At 41.7% G+C, this 27,410-nt stretch overlaps 1 protein-coding gene across 2 annotated transcripts in view; it reads left to right on the top strand.

The window, feature by feature from the left end:
* The window catches only part of ASAP2 (ArfGAP with SH3 domain, ankyrin repeat and PH domain 2), a 168,895-nt gene that overhangs the window by 37,551 nt on the left and 103,934 nt on the right, over positions 1-27,410 (top strand). For both annotated transcript variants that reach the window (XM_048845460.2, XM_048845461.2), the window contains exons 3-5: positions 5,313-5,458; positions 22,452-22,526; positions 26,728-26,777. In XM_048845460.2, coding sequence (XP_048701417.1) covers positions 5,313-5,458; positions 22,452-22,526; positions 26,728-26,777 — 271 coding nt within the window. The remainder of the gene's footprint in view (positions 1-5,312; positions 5,459-22,451; positions 22,527-26,727; positions 26,778-27,410) is intronic.

The following is a 27,410-nucleotide window of genomic DNA, read 5'->3' as shown; positions in this document are numbered from 1 at the left end:
TGAAACACTATCATTGGCAGATAACTCTGAAACTATAGAAAGTGATGGTGATTTTGAAGGTGTATAGTCTTCAGAATCCTGTATGTTGAGGATCGATTCTCCTAAACAAAATAAGTCAATGCAGTTATTTAATTAGGATTCACCTACTGCATATTTGTATTGCTCATTACATTCACTGACGCTCAGTACTACTTTAAAGGTGAAATTGTAAAAGGAAGATCTGCCTATTTCAGCTATTTATTTTTTATCACAACTGCATCTAAAATGATAGTACCGTAAAGTAACAACTATATTTTTTGCTCAAACATGAGAGTTCAAGAATAGTCCAGCAGGAAGACAGGCAGTCCTTAAGAAAAAAGTATGAAATAAAAAGTTTACTCACTTGAGGACCCTGCATGTTCAGACATGTTCCTTTCATAGAATCATAGAATATCAGGGTTAGACAGGACCACAGGAGGTCATCTAGTCCAACCCCCTGCTCAAAGCAAGACCAATCCCCAACTAAATCATCCCAGCCAGAGCTTTGTCAAGCCTGACCTTAAAAACTTCTAAGGAAGGAGATTCCACCACCTCCCAAGGTAACCCATTCCAGTTTTTCACCACCCTCCTAGTGAAAAAGTTTTTCCTAATATCCAACCTAAACCTCCCCCACTGCAACTTGAGACCATTACTCCTCGTTCTGTCGTCTGCTACCACTGAGAACAGTCTAGATCCATCCTCTTTGGAACCCCCTTTCAGGTAGTTGAAAGCAGCTGTCAAATCCCCCCTCATTCTTCTCTTCTGCAGACTAAACAATCCCAGTTCCCCCAGCCTCTCCTCATAACTCATGTGTTCCAGTCCCCTAATCATTTTTGTTGCCCTCCATTGGACGCTTTCCAATTTTTCCACATCCTTCTTGTAGTGTGGGGCCAAAACTGGACACAGTACTCCAGATGAGGCCTCACCAATGTTGAATAGAGGGGAACGATCACGTCCCTCAATCTGCTGGCAATGCCCCATCTTACACAGCTCAAAATGGCATTGGCCTTCTTGGCAACAAGGGCACGCTGTTGACTCATATCCAGCTTCTCTTCCACTGTAACCCCTAGGTCCTTTTCTGCAGAACTGCTGCCTAGCCATTCAGTCCCTAGTCTGTAGCAGTGCATGGGATTCTTCTGTCCTAAGTGCAGGACTCTGCACTTGTCCTTGTTGAACCTCATCAGATTTCTTTTGGCCCAATCCTCTAATTTGTCTAGATCCCTCTGTATCCTATCCCTACTCTCCAGCGTATCTATCTCTCCTCCTCCCAGTTTACAGAGGAACAGCCGTGTTAGTCTGTATTCGCAAAAAGAAAAGGAGTACTTGTGGCACCTTAGAGACTAACCAATTTATTTGAGCATGAGCTTTCGTGAGCTACAGCTCATCCTCTGCAAACTTGCTGAGGGTGCAATCCATGCCATCCTCCAGATCATTAATGAAGATATTGAACAAAACCGGCCTGAGGACCAACCCTTGGGGCACTCCACTTGATACCGGCTGCCAACTAGACATGGAGCCATGGATCACTACCCGTTGAGCCCGACAATCTAGCCAGCTTTCTATCCACCTTATAGTCCATTCATCCAGCCCATACTTCAACTTGCTGGCAAGAATACTATGGGAGACAGTATCAAAAGCTTTGCTAAAGTCAGGAGATAACATGTCCACTGCTTTCCCCTCATCCACAGAGCCAGTTATCTCATCATAGAACGCAATTAGATGACTTTCCCTTGGTGAATCCATGCTGACTGTTCCTGATCACTTTCCTCTCCTCTAAGTGCTTCAGAATGGATTCCTTGAGGACCTGCTCCATGATTTTTTCAGGGCCTGAGGTGAGGCTGACTGGCCTGTAGTTCCCAGGATACTCCTCCGTCCCTTTTTTAAAGATGGGCACTACATTAGCCCTTTTCCAGTCATCCTGGACCTCCTGTGATCGCCATGAGTTTTCAAAGATAATGGCCAATGGCTCTGCAATCACAGCCACCAACTCCTTTAGCACTCTCGGATGAGGCGCATCTGGCCCCATGGACTTGTGCTCGTCCAGCTTTTCTAAATAGTCCCGAACCACTTCTTTCTCCACAGAGGGCTGGTCACCTCCTCCCCATGCTGTGCTGCCCAGTGCAGTAGTCTGGGAGCTGACCTTGTTTGTGAAGACAGAGCCAAGAAAAGCACTGAGTACATTAGCTTTTTCCATATCCTCTGTCACTAAGTTGCCTCCCTCATTCAGTAAGGGGCCCACACTTTCCCTGACCACCACCTTGTTGCTAACAAGAAAGGTTGCCTGAAGAAACCTTTCTTGTTACTCTTAACATCTCTTGCTAGCTGCAACTCCAAGTGTGATTAGGCCTTCCTGATTTCACTTCTGCATGTGTGAGCAATATTTTTATACCCCTCCCTGGTCATTTGTCCAATCTTCTACTTCTTGTAAGCTTCTTTTTTGTGTTTAAGATAAGCAAGGATTTCACTGTTAAGCCAAGCTGGTCACCTGCCATATTTACTATTCTTTCTACACATCGGGATGGTTTGTGCCTGCAACCTCAATAAGGATTCTTTAAAATACAGCCAGCTCTCCTGTCTTCATGGACTCTCCAATGGTGGGGCAGACCGCAGACAGTCAGGCATCAGTCTCACCTGTGTGGTAACCTGCCGGAGAATAAACAACCCTTTCCCATCCACTAGGTGACAATACCGCATATGAGGGAAACTGAGGCACACACAATATTTATACAAAATATTTATAAAAAATTCCCACTCCGTCACAGTGTCATGTCTACTGCTTCCTCCCTGTGCACTAGGCCAGTTACCCTGTCAGAAGGAAATTTGTTTGGTTTGGCATGATTTTTTTCTTGACAAATCCTTGCTGGCTATTACTTATCACCTTATTTTCTTCTAGGTGCAAATTGATTGTTTCAATAATCTATTTGTTCTCATCCTGAAGTTCACAGCAACTTGAGCTGGAAAAACCCTATCTTAATATACATGCACACTAGATATGGCTGGAAAGCTGTGACCTGTGCACTGGGTGGTGTGTTGGCTGTAAGAAGTAAAGAGTAACTTGAAATTGATAATATGCTTAGTATAACTCATACTCACTCAGGCAGGAGGAGACTCCCTCTTGCGTCAACTACCAGAGTTGCCACGTTTGGACCATGAAGGTCCTGATTTGAGACTCGGGGGGGGTAATGTTATTTAGTACTTAAATTACCATAGGCCCCATCATGATCTGGGCCCTGTTATGCTAGGCAATGTACAGACATCTATAAAGAAACAGCCCTGATGTGAAGACCTCACAGTTCATCAGGAATGATTTATGAATGGTGATGGAAGAGGAATACGGTCCAAGGAAAAAAATATTTATTATAGCCGGGGCCAGTAGCACTGCCTGTTGTTAAGGTTGCCCAGCACTTCCCCTCATTAGACTCCATTTTCAATTGCTTGTAATGGCCACATTTTAACAGTCTGGGGTGAAATTTTCTATGCTGGGTGTCTGCTTCCAGATAAATGTTTTGGGGGGGAATTTTTAAAAATTGTATCATACTTTCATTATGAGATTCTTTTGCATTTTTTGAGAAGTTTTAACACCTCCATTGTTTGCAGTGGGCCTTTGAAATCATCAGGGAGAAAGCCCTCGGCTAGAGATGTCTTTTCTTTGTCCCTGAAATTCTGTTCGGGTTTGGCTACAAGATAAACTACTCAAATTGCTATTTCCCTAATGTGGCTTGTGTTCCTTAGGGTAATTTTGGGAATGTGCCCAAATAATAATTGATCATGAACCTTCTTTTCTAAGGCCAGGCTCATGCTACTGTTACACTCACCCCCACCACACTCTGTACTCCGAACACCGGGGAGCATCTGTAGCGGGGAGAGAGGAGGGAAGCCTCCCCTCCAAACCACACCGCTCTTTGGACCTGGCATCCCTAATTCTGGGGCGCTCCATGGGGCAGAAGCCCCTCACCTTCCAGGGGAATGGGGAAGGAGAAGAAAGAAAACCAACCGTACATCTGGATCCATCCATCATGCCAGCGCCTCGTTCTCCTCCCTCCCTTGGATGGTGACCTCCTCGTGCTGCCAGCTAATGTACTTTGCTTAAGTGTTCGAAGTTTGAATCTTCAGCACTGCAGCACAAGATTCAAACCTTGCTGATGTTGCATGTTGGGTGGATATGTACAGTTACACATCATAGAATTTATTTTTCTCTCTTTTTAAAAAAAACAAGGAAATTACATACAAAATAATGTAGTTTTGTTAATAAGGTTGCAAATTCCAGCACTGGAAAGTTAGGAAATGCCCAAATGAATGTTGTCTGTGCGACCTTAAACCAGCCCTCTTGTGTGTATGCATTAGGCTGCACACATCAATTACATGATTGCATACTATTTTTTCCCAAAGGACCTGTACCTCATTCAATATACAGGATAGAAGCACAAGCGGGCAAAATTAAGGCTGCAATGGCGACTGTAAATCAGGTGCTTCCTAGTTTTAGAGTGCTTAACTTGGCAAGCTAAATGTTCTTTAACATACTTTATTTTGTATGTATAAAATATAAAGTACAAGCTTCATCATTTTAAAAGGAGGTGACCAGATAGTTCAGCTCAGAATCTTTTCAGTTTTTAAAAGTTGTGCACTTCTGTCCAGTTAGCTTAGCATCAATTAAATATGTTTAACACATTCAGGTAGGTTAGGCTCAAACTTTGTAAAAGGCTAAATACTGAAAAGGCCAGTAAGTGTGTGTTTTGGTGTCTAAGGTTAGACACAGATAAGTGGTAGACCTAACCAGTTAGTAGACTGGATACGAAATTAGTGTATTCTTGTGTTTCATTTAAAGAATGTCAAGCTTTCTGTTTTGGATAACATGTATGCCTTCAATGTTTGAGGAATGAACATGCTTTTGTGAAGTGAATCACATAATATGTGTTTTGTTCTTCATTTCACTATCCCTTTGTGAACTTTCTGACTAATTTTATTTACAGAGTTTTTATCTCCCAGGAAACAGTGGGATTTCTCGGGTGGGGAAAATCATTGCGCTTTTTACAGATCTACAGTAAGACACGTGCCAGTGTTTTTAATCAAAGATCATAAACTAAATTTACTACTGAAGAATTATTTTAGTGCATAATCTAACAAACTTTATTTTTTTAAGAAGTATTAATTTGAATGTATCAAGTTGACATATAAAGTAAGTTAATAAAGAGATTGTCATCTGAAAGTTCTGGAACTTTGTTTTAGCCAGTTGTAACTTTCAGTAATTTGTTCATGTAGCTATTGGAGTTAATTTTGCATTTGCTCTTTTGAAGCTCATGTGGAAAATGAAGAACAGTACACTCAAGCATTGGAGAAATTTGGAGGCAACTGTGTCTGTAGGGATGATCCAGATTTGGGAACAGCGTTTTTAAAATTTTCTGTGTTTACAAAGGAGTTGACTGCTCTCTTCAAAAATTTGGTAAGAAATGGTCTAGAATAAAACGTTATGATTGGAACTATGTTAGGAAGAATTATACGTATAGAAGATTCAGGTATATCTAGTTCACGAATAAAACCACAACAATTGTTCCTGTTGAAGAAAATTCAGTGTTTTGGAGACCAGTATTTCTGACCTCCCTGAAAATGTCTGTAATCTTTTACTTGAACCAGTATGCCACAGCTCCACCTTCGCCTCCTTCAAATCCATAATTGAAATATTCTGCTTTGAAGCCTATGAATCTTAGTGCTTTTCTCATGGAAGTGGACATAATCTCTATTATTAAACAACAGCAGCAAAAAAAATATTAAAACTGTTAAACTAACAAAATATTACTTATGTTCCACTGCTTGTTCATTCTGTTTTTACCTTCCTTTTATATATTGATTTTGCATTATGTAATTGGACTGTAAGCTTTTGGAGAACAGATGGTTTTCTTACTTGCATGTAAAAAGCCTACCCATTCTTGGCACTCTGCAGATTATAAATAATAATATATAGGGTTCAGTTCTGCAAGTGCTGAGCACATCAAGTGTTACTGAAGTCAATAGTAGTTGAGGGCACTCTGTGCCTTGCAAGATCAGGGCCATATTGTATGTGTTCTGCATGCACAGAGCGAACATGGGAATATAAAAACTTAGATTGCAAGAGGCAGATTCTTTGCCCACTCTGATGCTTTGTGTTGCTCAGAGGGCACAATCAGGGAATGAAAGCTGGCTGCATTCCCCTAGGATGGGTGAGTCCCAAACCCTCATAGAGCCAGGTAGAGCTAACTTTGATGCTACCCTCCTCAGGGGCCAGAAAGGAGGAATGGCCAGTGTGTGATGTGCTTCAGCTGTGCTCAGCGGGCAGTGGTCTTCTGGGGACAGTTGCCAGCTGATGTTATTTAGAGGAGCCTCCAGGCCATAACTGGCTCCCTGTGCGTGACCTGATCAGACTATTTTAAGGTCATTATGAGACTTGGTTGTAGGAGAGTAATTTCATCAACAGATTCATCTTTCTCTAAGCAAAACGAAAAGCAGTGTTTCTAAACCTTGTTGCTCTGTTCTGGCTTCTCGCTGTCAGCAGTCTATTTTTCTTGCTTCAATTTATATAAATCAGAAATGCACATGTGATGAGTCAGTAGCAAAGTCTTTCATTCTTCTCGTTTTATGGTTCTAATTTTCCCTACTGGCTGAGTGCCACATTTTTTCTTGTGCAGAAACTTGGTGGCTCCTTCTCTTGTCTCATTATAATTATGTTATCTTACGTCAGGGGAGACTCATCGGATTCCAGCAGGTAGGCCTGCTCTCCCCTCTTCCTCTACAGCAGGTTGGTGAGGGATGCATCCCAATGGACAGCTCCTTTCTTTCTCCTGATGTGCTCCACCCTTCTGAGGTTTGAAGTTGTTTGCTTCCTGTTGATTTCAAAATGAGAACTGAAGACAGACACCCATTGTTATCTGAGTTTCAGATACCAGCAGGGAAAGTTTAAACTCTCCCCCCAAAAAACTGTTAAATGTCCAAGCAAGAAAAAACACAAACTAAGGTTTTTTGAAAATCACTTATTTATAAACATGAATTTCTTGGACAGTATTTCTTTAATTTTTCCAGCCAGAAATTCATACCACTTGAATAAATTGTTCATGCTTCTGGAAGTATCCTACTTTGAAAATCATCTTCAAAAGAGCTTGGATACAAGTCGTTTTCTAAGTGGACATTACAAGGGACTGTCTCTAAGGAGTGCTATAGTATTCTGAAGAGACTTTGGATTCTTCTTTATTATTTAATTATTGGTATCTGTTTTATTTGTACAATACAACATCGTAGCTCTGCATAATGCACATTTCATGTTTCTTTAGTCTGCTGTAAACTATACTGACCTGAATGTTTTACACACCTGGAATGTCAGATTGAAGTCCTTTCAGTACCTCCTTCCCCCATCCATGCTTCCCCTCCCCCCGCCCCCCCTGAAAAATACCCTTTTAGTCTCTCCTCACTCACTGAATTACGTACAGTACAAAGAGATTTTGAAGCATTCTGCATCAAAAATGAATGTATTGACATTAACTTGGCACGCACTGTGTTTCAGTTGTAAAGAGTTTGTTTTATGCCATACAAACTGCTGCTGCAAGCCATTATTTTAATCACTTGTGTTCTTTAGTTCCATAAGGCACTTTTAAAAGATTTCTAAAAAGATGCTAACAGAATGAGTAGCAATATTCAGGGGAGAGAGAGGACGTGCCCAGACTGGAACAGATGACAAAACTATTTACACTAGTGTAACTTGAGGCCTAGTGTTAAGCTTTACCTTGTCATTTATTTTGAATTTTCTTGATTTTTGATTGGAGAGCTATTGTGTTCTGTCAGCTTAACATCTGGGTTGCATTTTGGGGGCTGCAGTTCTAAAATGTTTCAATTAAAAAGGAAGAGATTTCCTTTAAATCGTTCCTTCATGTCGTATGAATCTAGTTTAAAGATGGTCTGCTTTCACAGCTTTTAATTCTTTTTCTCTTCTGATGGAGAAGACCAGTGGCACCTTAAAGACTAACAGATTTATTTGGGCATAAGCTTTTGTGGGTAAAAAACCCACTTCTTCAGATGCACATGAAGAATTTTTTTTTAACCCGCGAAAGCTTATGCCCAAATAAATCTGTTAGTCTTTAAAGTGCCACTGGACTCCTCATTGTTTTTGTGGATACAGACTAACACGGCTACCCCTCTGATACTTGTTGGAGAAGGTTTCCCAAAGTACATGCTTTGCCATTATGACTTTAATCTTTTCATGGTCGTATCCAGGCATCTGGATTTTTAAACTTTTCGCTTCCTTACATCAGAAACTCTGTTTCTGGTATCTTGTGACTCAACTATACAGTGGCCAAGTTGAAGTTCAGGCCTTGGTATAGCTTTGATTGGGAGCAAATGAATTATGTGTATATTTGGCTGGATTCCTTTTGTATGTGCATTTTAAAATAGCTACTGAAGCTATAAGATTATATTTTTTGGACAACTCAATTTTCCAGTGCTTTGATTCTTCATGTTTGGAGACTAGCTGTAAAAGCTGTGGTGGCATTTCTAGAGGGGGACTGAATTGCACATTAATATGTATTATTCCCTTAAAATTATCAGTTTTTTACATTCTCTGCTACATTGGTTTTTATCAGTTACTTATAGATGTGCACCTTTTTCTCCAGTACAGAACCCAGATAATCCATAGTAGAGCTCTGTCTACTGGCTTCTGTATTGTAACTCCAGTATACTGCTATAAAATTTCCTTGAGCTTTCTCTAGGTCAGAAATAGTCTTTAAGAAGTCCACTTGATGTTTCTTTTGATTCTGATAACCTAGGTGGGTCAGTGTTCCTTTCCAAAAAATATATCTTTCTTGGCATACACAATGTTGTTCCTTGGTGGTATTTTTCTTTGATGGCTTGTTTGGCATTCATTCAGTTAGAATAGTAGCATCAATGGTGTGGTTTGGTCCTCAATATACTTTCCCTCCTCCTAAGTATCCAGTGGCCTTTTTAGGCTTAGTCTGTTGTTTATTAATTTCGTGTTTTTTGTAAATTCAGTGCTCATAAAAAGTACTGGATTGTAACCACTAGAATCTGAAATCTTCACTTTACAGAAAGTGCTGAGGACGGGAGGAAAAGCTTCCATATGAGGAGTAAATTAAAAATACTAGTATTATTAATATACAAAGGAGAAAAGTAAGGGTCAATGTTTTTGCTACATATTTAGGCCTACCAGGTGCTCCTATTTACTTTTTCCATAATACAAAAGCAAGAGAGCACTCATTGAACTTAAAAGGTAACATGTTTAAAACTGATCAAAGGAAATGCAGTTGTACAGTGTATACAATTAACCTATGACACTTGCTCCCCTGCAAGATATTGAAACAAAGAGCTTTAAGATTTTTTTTGTGGTGATTTTTTTTGTTTTGTTTTGGTTTTTTAAAGTTCAGGTCCTGTACTTGCAAATGTGCATAGCTTTACAGGTATGAGTAGTCTGCTTAATGTCAGTGGGACTGCTCACATATGTAAAGTTAAGCATATGTGTAAGTCTTTGCAGGATTGGTTCTGATTCTCCACCTTGTTAAAAAATCATAATTTCCTTACTTTAATGGAGTTACTCCTGATCTCATTGGTATATGCGGACAGAGAACTTGCTAAAGGATCATATGACACTGCACTGATGGCTGTTTTTAAAATGTGCATCATTCTTTATTTGAAAGAGCAGCATGTCATTGAGTCAAGTGAGGTATGTGAATATGATGACTGATCTTGATTTTCAGCATCTCAACAAAATTTACTGAAGTTGCAAACACTAGTGAAAACAGAGAAATGACACAAAAGGTCCTAGAGAAATCAGAAATTAACATGCAGTTCAACTTGGAAATTGATGAGTAATGATGAGTGTTCTGGGGGAGGAAGTTTATAATAGAGAGCAAGGTAAGACATGGTCTTGCAATGGGATATGATGACAAAAAGGTGAGTGCAGTTGTGGGCTGCCTATGCAGAGAGGTAGTAATCCCTGTTCATATGGCTGCAACTGCATCTGGAATATTATATTAATATCTTTACCAGGAAGAAATTGACAAACTGGAAGGAGTTCAGAAGAGAATTACAAATCAGGCTTTGAATCTGGGATTTATGAAGAAAGATTAAAAGAGTTAAACATGTATACTTTGTCTAAAACATAACTAAGAGATGTGGAGGAAAAAATACAGTAGTTACCAGATCCTTGTCATTAACATAATTCAACTAAGGAGAGGAAATTGGGATCCAAGTAGAAGCAAAACTTGCTCATGCTAAAATTTCTTAGGCTAAGCAAAAGAATCCCAAGGAAAGTGGTGGAAGCCCATCATTTAGACATTTAAACTTTGACTGGACAAAAAGTTAGAAAATATACTGTAGGGAACTATTGGCCATTGGCTAGGGTGATGGATTAGATTACTTAAAGGTGCTTTTTCTTCTCTTAACATCTAGAATTGTAATCCTCATATTTTTGAGCACAAATTGATAGCTCTCGTCAGGAAGAAATTTTCTGTCGTAGTATTTCGCTTAGGTGCATGGGGGGGTTTGCATTTTCTAAAATGTACTGTGTGATTTATTTTTTTAAATAAAATACTTTCATCTTGGTTGATTTTCTTCAATGCTTTTTCTTTTACTATATAATTAATTTTTAAAAATTCCAAGGTCAGGCACACAAATTATATCTTGACAGTGGTGTAATATTTCATTGTTGTTCATTTCCTGTTGATGTTAATTGGTTTTGTGCTGCTAAAAACCTGCAACACTAGGAAACCTGTTTTAAATTTTTCAAATAAATAGTGCTTATCTTTAGAGAAAGGGAAGTTACTTAAGCAGTGTAATGCATTAAGCTATACTAGCAGTTATTAATGAACACCAGTGTGCTTTGGTGTGTGTGAGGCCAATGGCTGAGTGCTATCAACACACCAAGAGTAGAGAAGTGGTTAATAACCATAAAATGCACACACTTAGAGTGCTTGATTTCAATTCACCTGGATCAATTGGTCTTCAGATGTCTTTAAGACTGTGCCGATCACAACACATCTGCCATTCTTTTTGCACTCTTGCCTTTTTTCTCCATGTTCATCCGAAACGTTTAACAATGTCATCTTCCCATCTTCTTGGAGGCCAGCCGGGTGGTCTTTTCTGTTCTCTTGGGTACCACTCAGCTATGATTGCGGTCCACCTATTGTCCATGAGCCATGCTGTGTGGCCCGCCCATCGCATATTATGTCTGCTTTCCACAACGATATCTTTCACACCCCTGTGTTCTCGGATCATTTCATTTGGGATGCGATCCAGAAGGGAGATTTCCCAACATAGCTCGTTCCATTGCCCTTTCAGCTACCGACAGCCGCTGCTCTTCTCTCTTTGTCAGTGCACACGTTTCACTGCCGTACAAGATGGCTGGCAGCACTGTTGAATTAAAGATATTTGTGCGTGTGATTTTGTTGATTTTTCCTTTGAGGACGTACTTGATGGAATCGAACGCACACCATCCTGCCTGAATCCTTCGCGAGAGTTCTCCGTTCAGGTCTTGGCGCATATTGACTTCTTGGCACAAATATACGTACCTTTCCACTTCTTCAATTTCTTCTCCTGCTACCATTATTCTTGCTTTTCGTAAGACGTCTGGTCGCATGTATTTTGTTTTACAGAGGTTCATTTTCAGGCTGACCTGACTGCTTTTCTTGCCTTCATAGCATGCTCAGCAGTTGGTTGATGCTTTCGGCAATTAGCATGATGTCGTCTGCGAATCTGAGATGAGATAATCGTTCTCCGTTTATGTTGATACCACTCCAATTGATCTTGTTTATAAGCATTTCGAGGCAGGCAGTGAATAGTTTCGGTGAAATTGTATCTCCTTGCTTCACGCCTTTCTTGATAGGCATGCAGAGGTGAATTTCGAGGAGAGTAATATCTGTTGTGCATCCAGTATTTGCTTCCTTCAACAAACTGATGTATTGCGTGTTAATGCCCTGCTCTGTGAGTGCCTTTAAAATTGCGTTAAACTGGACGCGATCAAAGGCTTTTTCATAGTTGACGAAAGCAATGCACAGCGGGAATTTGTATTCCCTTGCTCTTTCTAGGAGCTGGCTAAGGGTAAATATATGGTTGGTCGTGCTGAAATTTCTTCGGAATCCTGCCTGCTCTCTTGGCTGTTGTTCATCCAGACTCTGCGAAAGTCAGTTCGTTGTCACCTTTGTAAAGAGCTTGTAGATGTGAGAGAGCAGGCATATAGGGCGGTAGTTCTTAAGCTTTTCTTGATCCCCCTTCTTGTGCAGCAAGATGGTATTCAACTCCTTCCAGCTTGATGATATTCTTCCTTCAACATGTCGACTGAATCTTAAAGCGAGGGCCTTCCAAAGTTCATTGCCTCCTGCAGAAATAATTTCTGACCTTATTCCATCTTTGCCTGAAGCTTTTTCCTCCTTCATCTGGTGTAGTGCGCTTCGGACTTCGCTGACCGTTATTGGGGGGATGCGTTCTTCTCACTGTTGGAGCACTGGGAGAGGGACATTGGTTCTTGATTTGAACAGTTCTGTATAAAAATCCCTGCAGACCTCCTCCATCCCTGCTCTGTCGATTACTGTCTCTCCATCCTTGTTCTTTAGTGCTGTTACGCTTAGTCTATACTGCATCAATTCCCGCTTCCATGTCCTGAGATTCTTGTGTGATTCAGCTGTTTTGAGGAGCTTTTCTTTCTGGAAGTTCTCAAAGTTGTCCTTCAGTTTTCGCCGTATAAGCTTGCACAGAATGGAGTACTCAAGGTTGTTATCCGAGCTCCCTTTTCATGTTTCTCCGCTTCTCCAACAAGCTTTGTTTCGTTCGAGATTCTTCCCTTTGCCTTCTTCGGCTGATTCCAGTTATAAAACATTTAAAAGCACATTTGGCGTATCCCTATTTGTGTATCCAAATGGTTTGTCAGTGAAAAGTAATAGACATTTTTGATTAGGATGTGTGTTTTATTAAACAAAAACTATTGAAAGTAGTGCAGGCTTTAAGGTTTTGCAGTCCTGTCTTGAGTAAACCTCTACTTTAACTAAATAGATGCGTTACCCAAGTAAGGACATCAGGATTTGGCCCTATGATTTTAAATTAGCTTAGTCCTTTTTCCCTGTGCAAATGTTAGCTTGGCTATTACATCTAGTATGGCTTCTGGCAGCTGAGTGAAAATAAACATTCTCCTGCCTGCCACCTTTTCTCCTCCCTCCCAGCCTTTTCCAATTTGTGAACGTTAACTTACTACCCTATCTCTGTCATCTTATCTGGTTGGAAGCTGTCACAGGAAAAACTGTGTGGCTGCCAAAGCAGCAGTTTTAGAAGTGGAAACCAGGTCAGTTGTGTGGTGTGTTTTTTTTTTTTTTTTTTTTTTAACGTGGAAGTTGCCAGTTCTTTGGCACCAGGGGCAACTGATCTTGCAACATCCCTGAAGCACTCCCAGACCTCAGAGTGTGTCTCCTTTCCCAACAACTTTTAAGAAGTTAGAGATCAAAATGTAGAGGTAACATACTGACATTTGTTGGGTGATTTATATACTTTTGTGTACATTTTAGGATTATCTAGAATGGGAGAAGCAGCAAAGCAATGCTTCTTTACTGTGCTAAAACGGGGAGACATTTACATAAAATGTTTAAAAAAGCTATTATAACAGAAACAGTAAAGAAAATTTAAGATTTTCTCCTGCATTCCACCTCTTGATTTATGGATATGAACAAACATTATCTATCTGTTTGAGGTCTAAACAGTGCATGCATTTAATACTGCACATCTACCAGCCAATATACATTTAAATTTATTTTACAAAAATAAGTAAAAGAGAAATGTAAGGGATATAACAGGTAGTAAATAATATAAATATAACAAGTTAAGAAACAAAATATTGGAGGAATACAATTAAGTCAAACGTTAATACTTTCAAAAAGAAACCCTATTTTATAGTTTTTAATTCATTTGAAAGTCTTGAACTAGAAATACGTGCATATATATTCTCTTCTAAAGTGTCTACATCCATTGTACCTAAGCACTGCTCATGAAAGCAGTCAGAACTGTCCTGAAGGGCAGTCAGTGTTCTGTTTTGCTCTTTGTTTAAATGTTGGCTTCTGCTACCAGTTTTTTCTGTTCTGATTCACTGAAGAATGCACTGGTGAGAGGGTGAATCTTGTAGGGGGCTCTGGGCTGAGCCTGGGGCAGGGGGTTGTGGTGCAAGCTCTGGGAGGGAGTTGGAGTGCAGGAGAGGGTAGAGGGTTCTGGCTCTGGGAGAGGGGCTGGGGCAGGGGTTGGGGTGCAGGAGCTGGCTCAGGGGGGTCAGAGCTGGGGCTTGGGGTGCAGGGGGGGTATGGGTGCTGGCTCTGGGAGGGGGCTCAAGGCTGGGGTTTGGGGTGCTGGCTCTGGGAGGGGGCTCAAGGCTGGGGATTGGGGTGTGGCCTCCCACCAAGCAGTACTTACCTCCAGCGGCTCGTGGTTGGAGGTGCAGCATGGCTGCCACTAAGGCAGGCTCCCTGTCTACCTTAGCCCCACGCCACTCCTGGAAAGTTTCTGCGGCCCCTGGGGGGGTGGAGGGAGAAGGAGCAGGCAGAATGTGGCTCTGTGTGCTGCCCCTCTCAGCAACCACCGCCCCCACAGCTCCTATTGGCCACAGCTCCCCATTCCCGGCCAATGGGAGCTGTGGGGGTGGTGCTTACAGACAGGAGCTGGGGCAGGCAGGGAGCCTATCTTAGTGGCAGCCCCGCTGCACAGCTGGGAGATCCTCCAGGATCGTCCAGTCGATCAGGATCAACTAGTTGGTGATCACTGGTTTAGACTACGAAAGCGTAGCTTGCTAGGTTGGATGTAGGATGATGATATTTCGTCGGATAAAATCCTAACAAAGATACGTGATTTCTCTGGTAGCCTCTCTGTGTCTCTTTTTTCCTTGTGAAGTCTTCAGCTGTATCCAGGGTTCATCTTCATCACGTTTCTCCCTTTATACCTTAAGGGTTTGTCTGGGTTGCAGAATTGTTCAAGTAATTGTCCCTATTGTATTCATAGAATCATAGAATATAAGGGTTGGAAGGGACCCCAGAAGGTCATCTAGTCCAACCCCCTGCTCGAAGCAGGACCAAATCCCAGTTAAATCATCCCAGCCAGGGCTTTGTCAAGCCTGACCTTAAAAACCTCTAAGGAAGGAGATTCTACCACCTCCCTAGGTAACGCATTCCAGTGTTTCACCACCCTCTTAGTGAAAAAGTTTTTCCTAATATCCAGTCTAAACCTCCCCCACTGCAACTTGAGACCATTACTCCTCGTTCTGTCATCTGCCACCATTGAGAACAGTCTAGAGCCATCCTCTTTGGAACCCCCTTTCAGGTAGTTGAAAGCAGCTATCAAATCCCCCTTCATTCTTCTCTTCTGCAGACTAAACAATCCCAGCTCCCTCAGCCTCTCCTCATAACTCATGTGTTCCAGACCCCTAATCATTTTTGTTGCCCTTCGCTGGACTCTCTCCAATTTATCCACATCCTTCTTGAAGTGTGGGGCCCAAAACTGGACACAGTACTCCAGATGAGGCCTCACCAATGTCGAATAGAGGGGAACGATCACGTCCCTCGATCTGCTCGCTATGCCCCTACTTATACATCCCAAAATGCCATTGGCCTTCTTGGCAACAAGGGCACACTGCTGACTCATATCCAGCTTCTCGTCCACTGTCACCCCTAGGTCCTTTTCCGCAGAACTGCTGCCTAGCCATTCGGTCCCTAGTCTGTAGCTGTGCATTGGGTTCTTCCGTCCTAAGTGCAGGACCCTGCACTTATCCTTATTGAACCTCATCAGATTTCTTTTGGCCCAATCCTCCAATTTGTCTAGGTCCTTCTGTATCCTATCCCTCCCCTCCAGCGTATCTACCACTCCTCCCAGTTTAGTATCATCCGCAAATTTGCTGAGAGTGCAATCCACACCATCCTCCAGATCATTTATGAAGATATTGAACAAAACCGGCCCCAGGACCGACCCTTGGGGCACTCCACTTGATACCGGCTGCCAACTAGACATGGAGCCATTGATCACTACCCGTTGAGCCCGACAATCTAGCCAGCTTTCTACCCACCTTATAGTGCATTCTTCCAGCCCATACTTCCTTAACTTGCTGACAAGAATACTGTGGGAGACCGTGTCAAAAGCTTTGCTAAAGTCAAGAAACAATACATCCACTGCTTTCCCTTCATCCACAGAACCAATAATCTCATCATAAAATCTCATCATTCCCCTGTGAGTTATGCATGCACACTATATGTCTGGAGCTGGAGAATTTGCAAGTATTGTCCATTGGTACACACGTACACCCTGGTTTACCTCGTGCCTCCCTCTAAGGAGAGAAAGGGAGGAGTGGACCGATGGCTTCTCCGGTGCCTTCTCACTGCCACATGGTCTGGGTCAGAACTTTCAGGGTCCACAGCTTTGGCTTCATTCTACAAAATAAGAATTGTCTAATCTGTAAATAGTTTTAACAGTTTTAATAGCTTTTAGACTTTAGTGATTTATATATCTATTACTGTTAGATTAGGCTCCCAAGGCGACTTCTCCCCCCTTTTTCTCCCCCCCCCCCCATACGCCCCGTATCCTGTTTGGGTACCAAACTATACCCAGGACACTAGGCTTCAAACTCTATGCTTCCTGCCCGCGATCCTTCTCAATCAGTGATGCCCATCTGCTCTGTCTGTACTGCCTTGGGGAAGCCCACATCTCAGTGAGGTGTGGTATCTGTTGATTGTTCCCCAGCGTACCCGATAAGGGCAGGAACTCTGTCTCCACAAATACCTCATGAAGAAAGCCATGAGGCTCCAATTGGACGCAGGCCAGGGTCACCCCCGCCTCCCCCATTACATCTACATGATTCAGCAAGCAGTGCGCTTCCTGTTTATGAAGTCTAACTCTGGTGTGAGAGAATCTACCTTCACAGCCCTCACGGGGCGGGGGTGTGTCTCATCAGAATGCACTCTCGTAAGCATGAGACTAAGTCTTCTTGTAAATCTACTTCAATGAGGCTGGTTTAGACTGTAAGCAAGCCCATCAGCTCGGCCCATGAAGACTTAGACTGTCCTGAATCCCAGAGGCCCAACTAGAAAGCCCATAAATGAGTTCCATTGGTACTGGGCCGAGTTCTGTTGGTACCATCATCCCTGACTCCTCCCAAACCTCAGGATCCATCAGCACTAAGTCCAATCACTGTCAACTTTCAAATACCGTCCTCCTCGCTGGGTCTGATGGCTTGAACAAGCAGAACTCCTCTTACACCAGAGAGATCTGAATCCGTTGCCATCCTATGGGACATTTTTGCTTTCCCAGATCTGGAATCACCTCCTCTGTCTGTCTCCAAGGAGATAATATCACCTCCAAGGGAATCACTTGTCGCAGCTGAAGAATACATCTCCCCTCTAACAGCACATTTGGTACCGCCACTGGAACCAGAATTAGCCTTCTTTTCATCGGGAGATTGTGAACCACATGGTGAATCTTTCTTCCCCTACTCTGTGTGTCCTCCTCCACCCAAAAGACCTGCACCAACCTGCACCTCCTCTGACTCAGAGCTACTGGTACCCCATGCCATGGGGGCACCCGTGACCAGCTGTTGACTCCCCCTTTGGCTCTACTGTGGGCCTTGAGACAATACCTTGCTGCAGAGTTTATCCAATATGCCACTAAGTCACCTTTTGCCTCCCCTCTAGGGGGAGACTCAGATCTTCCCCCAGATCCGGCAGATGCTATGGATCTGGAACATGATGCTATGGATCTGGCAGTTCCACTGTGGCCAGCAAGACTGTTATCCTCCCTGGACAAAGCGGTGACTCCTACATCTCCTCTCTTCTCCTCCCCTCTCCCCTGCTGATGACTTCAGGCAGTTCCAGGACTTTTTGCACAGACTTGCTGGGGAGCTTCAGATTCCTCTTGAGGAGATCCAGGACTCCCAACACACACTCTTAGACATCCTCCATTTATCCGGACCCAACAGTATAACTCTTCCCATTAAAGAAGCCATACTGGAGCCAGCTAGGACAGTTTGGCCCACTTGCGCTCCTGCCCCCCAAAGACCAGAGAAGTGTTATTACGTGTCAGTCAAAGGAGCAGAATTTTTGTTCTCTCACGCAGCTCCCAACTCACTGGTAGTCCATGCTGCTTCTGAAAGGGCTAGGCATCAACATCCCTGGTCTATTCCTGCTGATAAAAATGGCATACACATGGATCTGCTGGGAAGAATGGTCTTAACATCCAGCCTCCAGTTCATGATAGTCAATAGCCAGATCTTTATGGCATAGTTCAAAAAACCATATTTAGCCAAGTTTGTGGAGTTTACAGCTTTCTGCAACAGAATAAAGTTCATTTTCAAGCTCTGATAGACTAAGACAAACTGATAGCTAGGACCACTCTCCAATCGGTGCTGCTGATACTTTCTCTAGAGCTATGGCTACTGCCAACATCATGAGCATGGGATCATGGCTTCATGTGTCAGGGTTCCCTAGGAATATAACAGAACTTTGTGAATCACCTCTTCAGCCAGAAGATGGATTCCTCTATACCCTGAAGAACTCCAGGGCTATCCTCTGCTTGCTGGGATATACATGTCTGCCCCAGGAGGAAGTTCCGCCGCTCATTGATCAGATCTAGACATGTGGTTCAGCAGTTTTTCCATCAGAGGCCCTACGAACCACCACATGAGAGACAAAGGGTTCAGAAGTCCCGCTTCCCTACACCCTCTGCAACAGGCTCTGTGTGTCAGCCTTAGTACCTGGCTCATTGTTGTTTTTGATGGCAGCTTGAGAGCCATGAAACACTAAGCCCAGCACCTCTTGACCCTGACATGCCATTTGAGGGGTCATCTAGCACTCTTTCAGCACCTTGACTGCAGTAACAATGGACAAGTGGGTGCTGAATGTCATCCACTGTGGCTATATGGTAGTTTGCATCCCTACCTCCTTGAAAACTGCCCCTCTTCCCCCCCTTGGGGGACCACTGTCATGAGAGTATACTCGAACAAGAGGTGAACGCCTTACTGCAGCAAGGATCCATAGAACATGTCCCTCCTCAGTACCAAGGGAGACTTACAGGATTTACTTCCCCAAAAAGAAAGGCGATTGGAGACCAACCTCAGCCTTTGCCTTCTCAGCTGCTTCATTTGCAAACTCAGGTATCATGTGGTCACAACTAGAAACCCATCTTTAGAAGAGGGCATGTGGTTTACGGCTCTTGATATGAAGGACGTTCATCCTGCCCACAGACACTTCCTCAGATTCATAGTGGGCTCCGACCATTTTCAGTACAGAGTACTCCCTTCAGAATAGCAATTGCCCCCAGAGTATTTTCAAAGATATTACCAAGATAGTAGCAGATCATGTCAGACATTGCGGTCTCATTGTCTTCCCCTACCTCAACAACTGACACCTTGTCTGCAAGTCCCGCCAGGAAGCTTGTGCATCAACTTCCATGATGCTGCATCTCCTCTCCTTGCTGGGAGTCAGCATAAACATGAAAAAATGTGTTCTCATGCCTCGCACAGTCTCTAGCTTCATCTGGGCAAGAGAGTACTGGCCTCAGGACAGGTTCTAGGCCATGAACAGTATCCTAGCTTGCATTACAAACAACCCTTGAGTACCAGTCAAGTAATGTCTCTCTCTTAGGTCATATGGCCTCATGCACCTGCGTCACCCAGTTTCCAATACTCCACCTTTGTTGCCTTCAAACATGGCTGCAGTTGGTTAATGTCGTGTCTCCTCTGCTGTGGTGGACAAATCCTCATCAGGTATGCATGGGAATCTCCTTTCACCCTTCCTCTCTGGACAGGACCATTATTAGGACACATACCTATTATACTGAGGAGCCCACATGAACATACACACTGCATCAGATACCCGGACATCTTGAGGGTTCAGATCCACATCAGTATTCTGGAGTTGCAAGCAGTCTTCTACATTAGCAAGTTGGGAGGAGTGAAATCCAGTTCCCTGTGTTCAGAAGCAGTCAGCCTCTAGAACAGGTGCATCAGTAGTCGAATCACCCTATCAGCAGCCTACCTTTTGGAGAAGCAAAATCTGCTTGCAGATTCCCTCAGCAGACATTTTGCATTCAACCATGAGTGGGAGCTCGACAACTTGGTACTGTGCAATATTTTCAATCTATGGGGAGCCCCAATCAGGGTCTGTTTGCCTCTCAAGCAAACAGAAAATGCACCACATATTGCTACCATCTATATGCTCGCACCCTCATCCTACTTAGGTACTTTTTGTCAATCACCTGAAGTGGAATACAGCAGGGACCGTCTCTCAAAGAAGACTGGGAGGTTACTTACCTGTAACTGGAGGTTCTTCAATATGTGTGATCCCTTTCTGTATTCCAGTTCCTGCTCTCCCTTCCACTCTGCTTTTGATCTTATCTGACTCACGGTGGAGAAGGAACTGGAGAGGCAGTTGGACCAACGGACACAACTTTCAAATTCTCCGGCTCCAGACACATGGTGTGCATGTATAACTCTCAGTGGAACATAAATAAGGACCACACATCTTCAAGAACATCCAGTTTACAGGTAAGTAGCCTCCCCTTTCTTCATGTTTGAACACATTTATGTTGATGTTTAGATGATGGAATGCTAACCATGACTTAGCAGTCAGTGTGGAGCAGACAGATCACTTTCAGTACTGTGTCCCTAATCATGTTAAAACATTAGTGCTACCAATTTTTATTTTTCATGTGAAATTAATTCACATAAAAAGAGACTTCTTTTGAGCCATTGAGTCAAAATGACCTCTAGCCACAGAAAAGGTGCAATGTGATTGGTCATGTGAAAATGTATGTTCTGCCATCAATGTACCTCATCCCCCCTGTGAAGAACCCATCTTTAGACTAGTGTATAGTCAGATCTCCAGGCCTAATTACTCTTTGGCCTCTCTTCTGAGGCTTATATCAATAAGTGCCAAGTGCGTTGATGATGGAGGTGTTTGTTTGTTTTTTTTTAACATGCATAGTTACCCTCTGAGGACAGTATTGGGACCACTGAGATCATTTTACTTAAGCCGTCAAAGAGCCATTAGGTGGTAATTCTTGATATGTTGTGTTCTAGGCTGGAAATGAATCCCTTCTCTGCAATTATACTGCTTCAGACTCTCTTGAGAGACTGTTAGCACTGCTTAAATGACTGTAGGATTTGATATTAGGTGATATAAAGTTCTTTGTATACACTGAGTATTTTTGAAAATCCCACCCATTGTACACATTCTGTGCATTGCCTGGTTTCTGTGGGTGGAGGATGGGGTGGGGAAATCTTCCCTTAAAATAGTCTTCATATGTTAACATAAATTAATCTTTCATTGATGCAGTTCTGTTACACCATCTATTACTCTCAATGCAACGTGTATATTTGTACTAAGTCAGAATTTAACATAGTGCCCACAGCTTGAACACTGTGCCTGAATCATATGATGAGATAAGATAAAACTCTTTATAGAGGTTTACAGGTATCTGCTATGCATGGTCGTACAGCATTATTTCTTGCTTTAGTTATTTTGTTTAATCAAAATGTTATGTGAATGTGGCTAAAGGTATGGCACTTAAATCCAAAATTGTGCTGTCTTTTCTCCTTTCTTTCTAAATGAAATGATTTTTTTTCCCCTGTGATATTTTGCTTATTCTTAAGCGTTATGTCATCATAAAATCTTTAGTATCTTTTCCAAAATTAATATTTTTCTATTTAAAAATAAATTGTTCTTGCATACTTCTTTGAAAACCTACCCCTTTAAGAATGCATGTTACGTATATTATATATCCAAACAGCAGTCTTCAAAGGGCTAGATTCTGCCTCCTTTATGTTGAATAGTACCTTACTCCGTTAGTATTCCCAGCAATATAAACAGGACTTACTGCAGAATAAGGCACTAATCAACATGAGTAAGGGCAACAGTGTTTGAGATTAAACTGATAATCTGTAAGGTCTTGATCCTGCAAAGATTTGATATGTATGTTTAATTATATGTGTTAAGTAGTTTCCATTGAGTTCAGTGGGACTGCTCATGTACTTAAAGTTAAGCATACACATAAGTATATACTGATGTGGTTTAAGAGATTGGAAAATAAATGATCAGCAATAGTAGGCTGAAATATATTAAATATAGAAAAAACTATATTAATATTATAATTTTAAAAAGACAAAAAGCAGATAGTGCAGAAATTAATGGACTCATTTTTGCAATCACTACTGGATGTTGTGCTTACTGCCATCCCAGCTACAGACACTTTGTATGTTTGGTAGTGTTTGCAGACGTGGGTTCAGTCATATTGCATGCATCTTCGATTACTGGTTGTACTAAAATTACTTACTAAACAGTATTAGTAGGAGAAATTAAAACTTTTCAAGTATTTGAGTGAAGCCAGAGAATGTAAATTTTTCATTATAGTCTGTTAAAAAATCTTTAACTAAAATGTAATTTTAATTTTTATTACAGATTCAGAATATGAACAACATAATCACTTTCCCATTGGACAGTTTACTTAAGGGAGACCTAAAAGGAGTAAAAGGGGTATGATAATCATTTATTTCTGTTTTTTTAAGTTATTTTTGGTACAAATACATGTGGCTAATGTACCAATTTAATTTTAGTTAAGAAAATACATATGCTAGTATGCTACTTCACTACCAAGTAACTAAGGAATGCCCTTGACATCAGCTGTGAACTGAGTTACTTCTTTGCCTTTGTGGCTTAGTTATAGTACAGTGTGTAGTTAACTACGAAACCAAAGGACAAAGTTCCTTCAGAAGGTGTAATAATCTTGAAGCTATGGTAGAAGACTGCAAGAATTGTACAGAGCTCAGATAAAATATGTGGAGAAAGATGCTTAAGAACTTGTATTTAATTTAAAAGGATTACTATTAACATTATATAGCATTATAAACTTATCTGGAGCTTTACACATGAGTGGATGAAACTTTTTGTTTAGCATGAATAAATATAGAATTTAAACCAGTAGCTGAAAAATGTTACAGTATCCTCTTTTGGATGCGTCCTGCCTGAGGTAATAACTGTGGCCTGAGTTGAATAAACTTAGAACCCTAATGTTGATGTACTTTTGTAACGAATTCTAAGTCAATGGCCTGGGAGTTTTTTTAGCTTAGGGTCTGGGTTATTACTGAGCAATGAGGAAGCAACTGGAAGCAATTGTTCTGAAATTTTTAAATTAAAGGGGGAAAAAAGAATAAAAATCCTACAAAATAGGCTGTAAACTGCAGCAAGGTAAAATGCTTCTTCAAAAAAAATAGACAAAAATGTTCAGACCCTTTATCCTCCTTCTAGTTACCTCAATTTTTCCTCCCTCTTTTATTTTCTAACTTGTTCCTGCACTACAGGTCAATAACTGCTGCATATTTTTGTTTTCCTTCTTTCATAACTGAATTGGGAGAGAGATCCAAGGTCCCAATCCTGCAAAGTCTTAGCAAGTGTTTTAACCTTACACATTGTATATAGTCCCTCCAACTGACAATGAAACTACTCACAGTACATAAAGTCAGGAATGTGCATGAGTCCACAGAATCAGGGCATTAGCGTGGGGACAAGAGACTTTCTTGCCTGTAGGGGAGGGTAGGAAAGTGATGGGAAGGAGAAGAGGAAAATAAGTCAAAGGGACTCAGGATTTTTTTTTTAAAACTTTTCCTCTTTTTCCTTGTGTTAACAAACACTTTTTTTGTTTGCTTTGTGGGATTTTTTTCTTCATGTAAAATTGAGATTTTCTGCTTCTGCTGAAGGAGGAGAGAAGCGGAGAAGGATTTTTATTGCTAGCAGAAAGCTTGCGTATTCAAAGTACAAGAGCCAGTCGGAGTGAGGGAGTTTGAGTAGTCTCAGTGCAATTATATTAAATTATACAAATTGTGATACTAACAAACCAAATACAGGAAACTATAACTGGGGTAAAAAACAGCACAGTTATGTTTTGGTAATAGTACAGTATCCCTGTATTCTGGACTGCCTGAGACCATTCCATTTCAGTGTAATATTGGGGTATGTTTAATAAGATAATTCATTTGATTTTTATTTTCACAAATAACCTGCACAAACAAATGAAACACAGGATTCATATAGCTCAGGGAACTGTGCATGGCAGCACACTGTACAAAGCAGCACATTGCTTTTTCAGGTTTCGGATGCCTCACCTTTGATTTGCAAAAAGAAAAGGAGTACTTGTGGCACCTTAGAGACTAACCAATTTATTAATAAATTAAAAAAGTACTCCTTTTATTTTTGCGAATACAGACTAACACGGCTGTTCCTCTGTCACCTTTGATTTGGTGTGTGTTCAAATGCAAAAGCAGTTTATTACAGTGCACTCTGCTGTATACGTTGATTCTGTTAGTTATAAATGTAAAAAAAGGAGGGAGTAGAAATGCAGCAGAGTAAAAAAGAAAATACTGTCTTTGTTCTATAATGGTTTGAAAGTGCTATGCTGACGATTTCCTAAGCAGTCCTCCAAACATTTATGCAAGGGAGTAGCATTACTCATATGAGTAGTAAAATGAACAAGGAGTACTTGTGGCACCTTAGAGACTAACACATTTATTTGAGCATAAGCTTTTCGTGGGCTAAAGCCCACTTCATCAGATGCATGTAGTGGAAAATACAGTAGGAAGATTATATATCCAGAGAACATGAAGAAAATGGTGTTGCCATACCAACTCTAACGAGACTCATCGATAAAGGTGGGCTATTATCAGCAGGAGAAAAAAAACTTTTGTAGTGATAATCAGGATGGCCCATTTGAAACAGTTGACAAGAAGGTGTGAGTAACAGTAGGGAAAAAATTAGAATGGGGAAATAGTTTTTACTTTGTATAATGGCAGAGGGGCATTGCTGGCACAACCACATTTTCTCTAACCCCTCAAACAGAGACAAACACCTACAAGATCTCTGTCAAGCATTCTTACAACTACAATACCCACCTGCTGAAACGAAGAAACAGATTGACAGAGCCAGAAGAGTACCCAGAAGGCACCTACTACAGGACAGACTCAACAAAGAAAATAACAGAACGCCACTAGCTGTCACCTTCAGCCCCCAACTAAAACCTCCCCAGCGCATCATCAAGGATCTACAACCTATCCTGAAGGACGATCCCTCACTCTCAGACATCTTGGGAGACAGGCCAGTCCTCGCTTACAGACAGCCCCTCAACTTGAAGCAAATACTCACCAGCAACCACACAACAAAAACACAGGAACCTATCTTTGCAACAAAGCCTGTTGCCAACTGTGTCCACATATCTATTCAAGGGACACCATCATAAGACCTAATCACATCAGCCACGCCACTGGGGCTCGTTCACCTGCACATCTACTACCAGTGTGATATGCTATCATGTGCCAGCAATGCCCCTCTGCCCTGTACATTGGTCAGACTGGACAGTCTCAATGCAAAAGAATAAATGGACACAAATCAGACATCAAGAATTATAACATTCAAAAACCAGTCGGAGAACACTTCAATCTCTTTGGTCACTCGATTACAGACTTAAAAGTGGCAATTAGTCAACAAAAAAAACTTCAAAACCAGACTCCAACAAGAAACTGCAGAACTGGAATTAATTTGCAAACTGGACACAATTAAATTAGGTTTGAATAAAGACTGGGAGTGGATGAGTCATTACACAAACTAAAGTGTCCCCCCCCCCCCTTTCTGGTGATACTAGCCCACCTTAATCGATGAGTTTTGTTAGAGTTGGTATGGCAACACCCATTTTTTCATGTTGTGTGTGTGTGTGTCTTCCTACTGTATTTTCCACTGCATGCATCTGATGAAGTGGGCTTTAGCCCACGAAAGCTTATGCTCAAATAAATGTTAGTCTCTAAGGTGCCACAAGTACTCCTCGTTTTTTTGCTGATACACTCTAACATGGCTACCACTCTGAAACATGTCATGAGTAGTGTCACTGATGCTAAGGATTTGGAAGAGTGGGCCCTCAGTCTTTACAATGCTGTTGCCTTGGTCTGTGGTTGATGTGAATAATTATGAATATGGATTTCATAAATAAATTTAAGGAAGTGTGTGGTTCCTGTTATGTATTATCAGTTTGTTTCCTAATTTTGATAGTTAATAATGTTGTTTGATCTATAATGGGCTGATCTCTCTAATCATGTAATAAAACAATTGAATGCCGTGTAAAAATAAGCACTTATCCAAGTTATCTTGTGCTCAGAGCCAAATCCTCTAGTTTGCTTTTTTTGAAGTCCAGGGAAATTCTGCATCTGAGTTAGGATGCAGGATTTCAGCCAGTAGGACCCAATCCTATTCCCACTGAAGTCAAATGACTAAATCTTTACTAAAGACTTGATTGTACCATTTAGGCAAAGATTTTCAGGTAGTGCAGAGCTGAATTGCCTCAAGGGCTGTTCTAGAGGCCAAATGCCTTTCTGAGCTATGCAGCATATAGGGGGAGCATGTACACTGCCACATGATTTTTGAAGGATGCACCGTAATCTGTTCCCCATGCATACTTGCATGCAGCTGTGCACTCCTGGAGTAGTAGTTAGGAAACAGTCCTTACACACACCTAAGGTCTTTTTGCCCAGTTCGTATGTGAGCTGCACAAAGTGGGGCAGAGAGAGGAAGGGCTCCTTGTTCCCTGTCAATCCTGTACTGAGCACCCACAACAGCGCCTGGGCCTGGAAGATTAGATCTGCTGTGTTTTTGTAGCAAATATTTAGCCATGTTTAATGTGTTTTTCCTATGTTGACAGGATCTGAAAAAGCCTTTTGATAAGGCTTGGAAGGACTACGAAACAAAAGTGTAAGTATTTCCCTTTTAATAAAAGTGTAGAGCATAATTTGAAATGTAGAGGTGGTGGTGGTTTATATTATTGTAACACCTCGAGGCCCCACCTGGTGCCAAGATTTTGATACTGATGGCAGGTATACCATGTGCTTGAAGTGGATCAGTATCAGTATAACTGGAGTTAGGTCCCCAGATCCTTTTGGGTCAACGGAGTCAAATACTGTGGATCTGGCACAATTTACTCCAGTGAGTCACTTTCTTGATGTGGTGCTGAGTATAAGTGGCACTAAAGTCGACCTTAGTTGACATTGTGTATCCAACTGAAACGGCCATAAGATCCCTCTGAGTCAATATAACTCAGTGCCTAGGCTCCAGGTCTGTTATCTTGGGTAAATCATTTGTTAGTGATTTAGTGCCTAGTATCAATGATAACCAGGTTGGTGGATTTGCCCAAGTCATTGGGTCCAGTGCCAGCACAACAACTGACTTCTCTGATGTGCCACTTACTAAAGGGTGTTATACCTTATTTTAGCAATCGACAGAGTTGCCTGATTTGTCATGGGTAGCTGAGTTTGAGTCCAAATACACTTCTACCCCGATATAACACGATCTGATATAACACGAATTTGGATATAACGTGGTAAAGCA

Source organism: Caretta caretta, chromosome 3, assembly GCF_965140235.1.
Source record: "Caretta caretta isolate rCarCar2 chromosome 3, rCarCar1.hap1, whole genome shotgun sequence".
NCBI classification, from domain to species: Eukaryota; Metazoa; Chordata; order Testudines; family Cheloniidae; genus Caretta; species Caretta caretta.
Note: the sequence above shows the minus strand (reverse complement) of the source record. Positions and strands in the feature narration are given on the sequence as shown.